General features: G+C 32.7%; 2 protein-coding genes across 2 annotated transcripts; one reads left to right on the forward strand and one right to left on the reverse strand.

Moving 5' to 3' along the window:
* The first annotated feature begins 2,790 nt into the window (after positions 1–2,790).
* LOC11433629 (F-box/kelch-repeat protein At3g06240) lies at positions 2,791–3,564 on the forward strand. Its single transcript, XM_024784959.1, has one exon. It carries the CDS (start codon positions 2,791–2,793, stop codon positions 3,562–3,564), a length of 774 nt encoding a protein of 257 aa, XP_024640727.1.
* Positions 3,565–4,324: 760 nt separating this feature from the next.
* Positions 4,325–8,619, reverse strand: LOC11430064 (uncharacterized ATP-dependent helicase C29A10.10c-like). The gene is given in 9 exon segments (XM_039834734.1): positions 4,325–4,332; positions 4,485–4,717; positions 4,800–4,865; positions 4,867–5,053; positions 5,165–5,489; positions 5,586–6,498; positions 6,537–7,129; positions 7,338–7,919; positions 8,522–8,619. Coding segments are annotated over 9 exon segments (3,003 nt in total). The 5' UTR covers positions 8,618–8,619.
* Between the last annotated feature and the right edge of the window lie 1,308 nt (positions 8,620–9,927).

A 9,927-nucleotide genomic window follows, 5' to 3' on the forward strand; every position in this document is an offset into this window, starting at 1 on the left:
ATCAGAGTTCATAAGATATGCACAATTTTGTTTGCTTGTCTTCCCATATATGCTGTCTGCAACCATCTTGGAATCCACTTCGATGGCCACTTCCAAATTAATTAGTTAAAATTAATTAATTTAATTTATTGCAGAAATTTGGGTGGACTTAAGATTTTGTGGACAAATTATTTTCCCTTAACATATTAAGGATGACGATTAAGGATGAGAGGATCCAAATCCTTCAAAAATAAAAAGTGAAGGGACGTGGTTCAATCTCCCTTCTTTCTCTCTACTAACCCCAGCCACCAACATCACCTTTCAATGGCTTCTTCTTCTTCCTCTTGATTTCAACCCCAAAATCAAATTAAGCAATTATTTAGGTATAGAAACAAGAGTAATTGATATTCAACCGTATCATTTTTTTTTCTTTCTGGGTTGGTGATGTTTGTTGTTCAGTTCAGTGTTGCGTTTTGATTAGCACAAATCTGGTTGATGACGGCGATTGATCCATCGTGATGATGCTAGATGACGTCGATGGTGGTTGTGGTGGTGACTGATGGCCTTCAACCTTTTTGTTGAACTTTCTGTTTCTCTGACTTACAAAAAAAATGAACCCTAATTTATCTCTATCCAAATTGTTTTGATAGTCACTTTGGTCCCCCTGATTCACTCTGCACCTCACTGTCACATAGGACCATAACTCAGGATTAAATACAAATAAGTCCCTAACTCTAAACTTCTGTTATCACTTTAGTCTCTGACGTTAAAAAAATTTGTTAAGTGATGATGTGACACATATAAGGTGTCACAGGGACCAAAGTGAAAGTAGAAAATGGTCACTTTGGTCCTTGAACCAAAAATCAATATTCCAAAATTGAATATCAAATTCCTAAATCCTTAAATCTCAAATCCCTAAATGTCATCTAATTCTCTCTTTTATTCAAAATTAATCTTCCATTAAACACAACTTACTGTTAGGTCCTTGATTGTGCATACTTACTATCAGTTATGTCCCTGACAATGAATTAGCAAATCCATTAGCATCTATTACTCTTGATTATTGTTATATTCACATAATAATTCATATCTCTACCCTGTAGGTCTGAGCATACAATAATCAAGAGCTCAAGATATTCTGAAATGATAATTCATTTCTATTGAATTTCTTTTAACATAATTTCTAACCCAAAATTTGTTCTACTTAGTAGGTACTAGTGCTACATCTAACATAAGTTGTTTATGTTTTCAAGTTTATTATCAAATTTCTCAATTTAATTTTTCTTTTATGAGAAGTTAAAGCAACTAAAGCATAAGTTGTTTCATGTAACTTAATAGCATGAATATGATATTTGATACTATTGAATCAACACCTTCTTGTACAAATCACCTTCTTGTACAAATCTGAATGTCATTGTCTAGGCAACTTCAAACCTGTGTGTTTTAGTAAGTGAATTTATGCATTAATTATTCAAATCTCTCCACCAAAAATTGGATATTTTTGTTGAAAGACACATCAAAAATCAAGCTATGACTTTAAAATACTTACGTGGATTCAAATATCTCCACCAAAAATTGGATATTTTTGTTGAAAGACACATCAAAAATCAAGCTATGACTTTAAAATACTTACGTGGATTATAATTAAACTCACCATTCATAATTCATTTCTCTATATATGTAATCCTGATGCCATTATATACTAAATGGAGAAAGACGTAACAGAACCACAACATTATGGCACTACTATAAAACTTCAAACCTTAGCCCAACATTTCATTGCCTCAAGATCAACTTTCAAGCTAAAAAGGTCCCTAATAGCCAGAGACTTTAGTGAAATTTCGTGTTTACTGTCAAGGACCTAACTGATAATAAGTATGCACAGTTAGGGACCTAACAGTAGGTTGGTGTTTAATGGAAGATTGATTTTGAACAAAAAAGATAATTAGATGACATTAAGGATTTAGGGATTTCATATTCAATTTGGGGATATTGATTTTTGGTTGAGGGATCAAAGTAACCATTTTTTACTTTCATTTGGTCCCTGTGATACCTCATATGCGCCACATCATCACTTAACATATTTTTTTAACGTCAGGGATTAAAGTGATAACGGAAGTGCAGAGTCAGCAACTTATTTGTATTTAATCTTGAGTAAGGGACCTACGTGACAACGAGCTATTAGATACTAAAGTGGCTATTTGCTCATTAATTTTTTTTTTTGTTTCAATTAGGTTATGTAAACTTGAGCGGATACACCAAAATTCATTCACTAGTATCATTCTTCCGTCGCTGGCTAGTTGGTCTCTTCCTTTCCTTTGAGATGGAGAAGAAATATGTGACTGCCACACACGAAAAGGTCAGTACCTATATACACGATGATATTACCTTTTCAATTCTATCAAAATTACCTCTTAAATCTTTGTAGCAATTTGAATATGTACGTAAATCATGGTCATTTTTGTTTGAAAATCCTCTTTTCATGAACATGGTCAGTAACAATTTCTTATCTGACAACCACGATGTATCTCTCATCTTATCACGGGGTATACCTGACATATGGGTGGGAGTCTTGTATTTTTTGTCCGGTGAAAGATTTGAGAATTTAGCCAAATTAAATTTACCACATCCATTTCAAGAAGGAACTGAAACTCTCAACCATTTTGATATTTTAACTTTCGGCGGTATTTAGATGAGTTTATTTTTGTCAAATGTTTTCTTAAACATAATGGTAAAGTCAATCCTGATGCAAGATTTGCACTATGGAATCCAGCTACGGACAAATTCAAGGTCATTCCTCATAGTCCGGATATGTTTCAACCGTTTGCTGCAGATGTTAACAGTGATGTGATTAATTTTCACTCAAGTCGTGATGTTCATGGATTTGGCTACGACATGCGTACACATGACTTTAAGGTGATTAGTCATGTGAGCTTTAGAGCCCCACGGTTGAATCCACGCAAAGGTTTTGTGGCATTGGGTGATACATCAATAGAACGCTTTTGGGAGATATATAGTTTAAGAAGTAACTCTTGGAGAAAACTTGATGTTGTTATGCCAACAACAACATATGGGAATGGGATAACGATGGGAGTGTACTTGAATGGACTCTGTCATTGGGGGTGTATTATAGGTCATTTTCACTCTAAAAGAGAATCAAATTTGGTGTCGTTTGATTTGAGCAATGATGTGTTCTTTACCACACCCATACCCATGGACATAGATCGATGTATTAATGTAGACAATAAGTGTTCATGGAGAGACTTGGCGGTGTTAAATGGATCCATTGCGTTGATCACATATCAAGAACAAATGGCTACTTTTAACATATCAATTTTGAGTGAATTAACTGTGAAGGAATCATGGATCAAACTCTTCATTGTTGGACCTCTGTCATGTGTCGAGCGTCCTTTTGGAGTGGGAAAGGGCAAAATATTCTTCAAAAAAAAAGTTAAAAAACTAGCTTGGTTTGATTTAAGTACCCAAATGATTGAGGACCTTGATGTTAAAGGAGGAGATAGTCGTGGTTATCGGATAGTAGTTTACAAGGAAAACCTTCTTCCAATTGGTGGAATAAATAAGTAAATCCTTTTCTTGTGTTCACTAGAGGTTTGATGATGAAGGTTATTGGGATATGATATTGCATACAAACTGATATGGTTTCGATATCAATTAGAATATTCTTTTGCTTTTAGTTTTATGTAAAAATAGTATCTATGCTTATGTGTTTAATTTCGTGCTTTATTTTTTCTTTTGCATTTCAAATCCAAATGAATAAACTGAATGTGGTTCAAGCTTTATGGTTTAGTTCAAATCAATTAATCTTCTTCACGTCGACATGTTTTTGTTGAGTTATATTCTGATTCTTGTGTCGTGTAATCTCAGGGTTGGCATTTAAAATAACAATTCATCTTAATTCTGTATCTCTATTTCAATGGTATGCAGTTCTAATGGTAACAACTCTGAAATGAATACTGATTCCAATCATGTATATGAATGGCAATAATCTCATTAGCCGCTATTTGCGTATCTTTCATATTAGTTGATATTTAGCAAAATTGAGAACGCGTCATTTGAAATTTTATAAGCAAACATTCTACACCTTGTCATAGTAAATAGAGCAAAGCTATAGATCACAAAAACAACAAAAGGAGTAATTATGTTTGAAATATGTTACAGAATTTCAAACTTAAATAGCAACACACATGTCTGTTCGTTGAGTATAAATTTGAAACTTAGAAAACAGTGCATGATATTGTCAATCACAACGGTGATTCAATGTCTTCCCTTAGCGAACGAACACTGTGCAATTGATTCACCAGCTTTAAACTTGGTCCCCTAGGTTTCATTGACCTGCCACAAAAAATGTTGCAAATTACATAAATGTTAAGTTCTTATATTAGCATTAACCCTAACCAAAGTACTTAGATGGAAAAAATAAGGCACTATTTAAATAATTAATTGCATGTTACATGAATATTTGAAGAAATGTAGTTTTTGATTACCTTGAAGAAATGTAGTTTCAGATTTTTCACATAGACTGAGTTTCTTAAATGGTGACTCAGATTCTTCAAGAAGTTCAATCTCAAACAAGACATCATCAATAACTCGAGCCAGTTTCTTGTCCTCATCAGCATTATGATAACAGTCTCTTCTCTTAGCATCAATAATTAACTTTCTCCAGATAGAATCACTATTGGCTAAAGTAGATGCATTGCCTAATATCCAAAGACAATATCTGCACAAAAAATGAACTCAGTTTACAACCAACTTTGAATCTGCAAATACACACGAGGATTCAGAAATAACTCAATGAATACCTAGCCCTTGTCATTGCAACATTAGCTCTTTGTCTATTTGAAAGAAAACCAACATTACCACTTCCATCTCACGGTAGATATTATTATAATATCTTCCTCACGACCTTGGAAACCGTCAACAGAACGAACATTAACAGAAAAGTCAGAATTAGAATCCCAAGTGTCTTGCTTAACTTTCTCCTGGATTTCATAAACTTGAGCATTATATGGAGATATTATTCCAATGCTAACTTTCTTCTTTGTCCTCATAAACTCTACCAAAAGCATAACAAAGTAAAGTGTAAAACATTTGAATGCAGAATGCATACTAAAGATGATGATTTCTTATTAAAGATAATTAATAAAAATGGTAAAGAAAAAACAACCTTTTCTTAGGTTTTTAATAATCTCAGAAATGACAGCAACTTCAACCATGTTCTTCAAGCTATGTCCGTGACCAAATTTCTCCTTACCCTTGGATATATTAATAAAAGAATAAGAAGAATACATCTCTCCTTCAAGAAAGCTCTTATTATAGCTTTGATCCTTGACAGCTAGGGCATCCAAATTTTTTTCATCATAGAACTCTTTGCAAGGAAACAAGCTTATAGATGGATGCATTCGGTACTGAACATTAAGCATATGCTTCTTGTATCCTAGCATCACCAATCTCTCAAACATACTTCTTCCAAATCTACAATTGTCCGCAATCTAAAAATATAATAACTTCAAACATATTAGATAATAATCCTCAGTTATGATGTTTTATTAGCAAATTGAAAAAAACGCAATGATCAAGTTAAGTACCTTGCTTTTCACTAGCGCTGGAAGTTGTTTCTCATCACCTATAAGAATGCAATGTTGAAGACCCGGGAGCTGTAACGGAATCATGGATTCACATTCTTTCAGCTGTGCTGCTTCATCAATCACTAAAAATTTCACTGGACTCGTCTCTTCTGAGTAAAGTTTGATAGAACTTGATACAGTACACAAAATTAGACTAGCATCTGACAAGCAAAACTTTTCCACTTGATGTCTCACTTTAAATTCAGGAAGCGAAATTGAGTTGGAAAGGAAACTTAGTATGCGAAGGCAATCATTTCTTTCCAAACTTGATGGTCCAAAGCAAGCAGGAATGCTTTCTTCTTCAAAATCATCTACAGTTTGCTTAAATTTGGCTTGACTCAAGGAAATTTCCATTGATTTTAACAAGTCAAGAGCTTGGAGCATATTGTTAACTGAAATTAAAGATTTTGGCATGTGGGTGCATAACGTATGTATCAAGAACTTTAGCTTCTCACTTAATTCTCCAAATCTCTGCTTCACAAATTGCTCCATGGTCATGATACTTTGGTATAGCTCCATAATCTCTTTCCTTGCTCTCTTCACATATCCCTCAAAAGTCAAAGAATCATCATATTTATCATACCCTATATTTTGCTTGTATGCACTATATGCAGATACTACGATACTATTTGTAGCAAAATCATCAAGGGACTTGTAACCCATCTTTGAGAAAATTTGATCTCTAGAGTCCTCAAGCAGCTGCATTAAGCTTGTATATAAAGTCATGAAGAAATTGACTTTATTCATTCTTAGTTTATCGATTCTCTGTTTCACAAATCGCTCAATTGTCAACATACATTCCTTTTTGTCATTCTCAACCAATTGGTATAGCTTAGTGATTTCTGTCCGTGCCTTCTGAACATAATCCTCAAACCTCAGATCATGGTTCCCCTTAAGATATGCAGATACTAAAATCCTATTTTTACCATAACAAAATCCTTTTTGGACTTCTCCAAGAAATATTGTTTACTAGGATCACTAAGAAATTTGATCATTGCTTCAAAGCTATGGTTCCATTCAGTATAGCACTGCATGAGATTTTTCACGCGATAATCAAGAAAGATATCTTCAAGACCCGGACAACTATCCACTTTCATTCTCTTACCATTGCCAAATAGCACAATGTCACCTAAACCATATGTATCATGGTCAGGTGAATCTGTAACTAAACTATGCAACCGAATTGCCACCTGCAAAATTGCAGTATTAGTTGGAGCACAGGTCAATGTTCTTGATTTCAACTTGAGTAGAGAAAAAAGCAAGCATGCAACAGTCTTTGTTTTTCCAGTCCCTGGTGGTCCCCATATCAGTTTGGTATTAGCATGAGAGCAATCTACCATACTAGCACAGCTTGTAACCGCATCTTGTTGGGATTCATTCAGATTCTGAGATCGAATTATGTCTTTCGTAATGAAAGAAGCTTTACTATTTGATCGAGACATGCAAATTTTGCAGTTCTCTCCACTCTGAAATACAAGCATTATACAGGTTACATTCATATTTAGCTGCAAAAAAAAGGAAATTGAATAATACATGTAGTATTCAAAGTTCCATACATGCATAATAATTGAAAAAAGTATATTTTGCAAAAAACAGCGCAGTATTGCATTTCAAAGTACTTTTCCATTCCATAAAGTATGCATTCAGAATTTGTCCAGTATTATATCAAATAAAGGTGAAACTCATCAAAGAAAGTGATGTGGTAATTCTTACGATGAGACCAGGTTGCAAAACTTTTTCAATAATGTTGAGATGATCACCCTTTGACTTTGAGTCCAAGGCTTTCCAAATACGAACATTTGTTGTCATGTTCATAATGTATACAGCATACATTTTCTGTGTATTGTTTTTCATGGATACAGATTCAACATCCATCTTCATGCATTTGGAAGATAGAACTGTGATTCTACCAGAAAATCTATTTTTTGCCCCATTAACATAGGCAATATGGTAGGGACTGTTGAGTGTGTTCAAGTCATTTAAGCTTTTTGGCTTAATGTATGTAATAGCAATAAGATCTCCTGATGCAGGTTCATAACTTCCACCATTTTCATCTCTATCAGATTCAGTTGTACTCTCCAACCGTATGGTATGATGGAACTGAATGAATTGATTTTGAGCTTTGTGAAATTTCAATTGCTTGCTGTTTTCGACTTTCCAGATTTCACAAAGAGAAGCTTGTGACACGCCAGACAAGCTTGAAGATAAATCAGCGCGTGTTTCCTCAAACAACAGAGGAATAAAAGAGTTGTTGTAATCTGTTGCTGACTTAAATGTCTCTGGAATCTTATGAACCTGAGAGAAAACAATTTTCACAATATACTTCAACTTAATAATGCTGCTCTAATCATTCAAATATTATAAGATGGTTGCACTCAATAGAAAATAAAAAGTTTAGATATGTTTTCCGGGCCTATGCCTATATATATCGAACACACACATAAAAATAATTCCTTGAAATTATTAAGGTTGCTCTATAGGGCGCCCAAGTTGCTAAAGCCTGAAAAAAAGATCGATCGGAAGATAGCTTCCGATGGGTAAAAAATGATTTGAACGTATCTCCTGATATGTTTGTGTGATCGGTACATAAATTTAAGAAGCTTTTTAGTAAACATGATGGAACTATATACAGTGACTTTCTTATTGCAACACAATTTTTTATTGCAACTACTAAAAAGGTCATATAAATTAACTATTTTGCAATTCTAATCTTAAAATATATAAGAACAAAACTAACAATGAAGTGGAGAAAATCTATATAAACAATCAATCATTATTGAGATTTTAACACCATTTCTTTGTAACACAATGAATTTGTACTCTTTCATGTTCAAATTCTTTTTCAAAAACCAAGTTCACTTTTTCATTGTGAGTATTGAAAAGGGTGTAAAAGAAACCTTGTCTTTGTAAAGATTTTCATTGAGAACATCCTCGAGGGTCCAAGAAAGTACAATATCTATAAGACTCCCACTTCCATTTCTACTCTTCTCCATCATTTGCTAAACAATCATTAAGAAAAAGTATTAGTACACAATCAACTAAATAATACACAATGTAATAGTGAATGGAACAACAAATATTAAGGTACCAAACAGTTGAAGTATATGTCTGGTTCGACCTTTCAAGTACACATGAAAAGATAAAGACAATAGAGAAGTGTTAAATGATGCACACAACTTTGCAATGATGATGAAAGTGTTAAATGACCGTTTAATATAACAGAATATGAGAGGTTAGATCGAGTTACATGCACAGTTAATTAATAAAAATGGCGTATGAGGGTACTTTCATAGGAAATGACAAAATGCATGATGCATTGTCTTCTCCTATTCTACAGTTTTTTTTTGGAATAAATACAATCCTTTTCATTTTCATGCATTAACAAGTGTTTTTTCATATTCCTATTATTATCGCTATTAGGAAAATGTTAAAGAATGTCCTACAACTTTACAAAAGTGTTAAAATTATTGTTTGCAATGATAAAATTATTGTATCAAAAATGAAAAGTAAATATCACAAGATTATATATTTATTATTAAATATAAAATGGCGATTTAACATGATAAATGTACCTAGAAATCAATGGTTACTTTTTACAACCCCATTTTGTTATCCCATATTCCTACTTTTCCATGCTTTATATTCTTCCTCACCTTGTAGGGAGTAATCACCGAGTGTTTTGAGACAAAAATTATTCGATCCAATCCAAAAATAAAATTGTATGTCGTTTTAGATGACTATTACATATGATATAATTTAATGTGATTTAATTTGAATCGATTTTTAGACATCCAATTTACAATTTGTAACTTTTGTTTTCATAATACTATTATAAATATTTAATAAAAAAATATAATATATGATTTATTAAAAACTAAATAATAGTACAACATAACAATGATTAATCATCTTTGAAACATATAAAATAGTAACAAAATTAATGATTAAACTTTTTTTAAGACATATATAAATATGTGTGTGTAGAGAAAGAAACAGGAACAAATAATAGTATACTTTATTAAAAAAATACCTGCAAAACTATCATTCCATTGGTTTTGTAGAGGAGAAAGATCTTATAACTTATCATTCACATTAGATGTTCCCTGCATCATTAGTCAACAAGCAAAATTAGGATAATGAATGTACTTTATCTCTTTGAATATACTTTTCAAAGAAATAAAAAAACAAAATACAATGCTACTATTACATCCATTTTGTAAAATCTAGAAAGTTTTTATATTTCAGCCCACTCCATTTCATTTTATACACCAATCCATACATACCTTAAAGTTCAGTTAGCCTG

Source organism: Medicago truncatula, chromosome 5, assembly GCF_003473485.1.
Source record: "Medicago truncatula cultivar Jemalong A17 chromosome 5, MtrunA17r5.0-ANR, whole genome shotgun sequence".
Taxonomy (NCBI): domain Eukaryota; kingdom Viridiplantae; phylum Streptophyta; class Magnoliopsida; order Fabales; family Fabaceae; genus Medicago; species Medicago truncatula.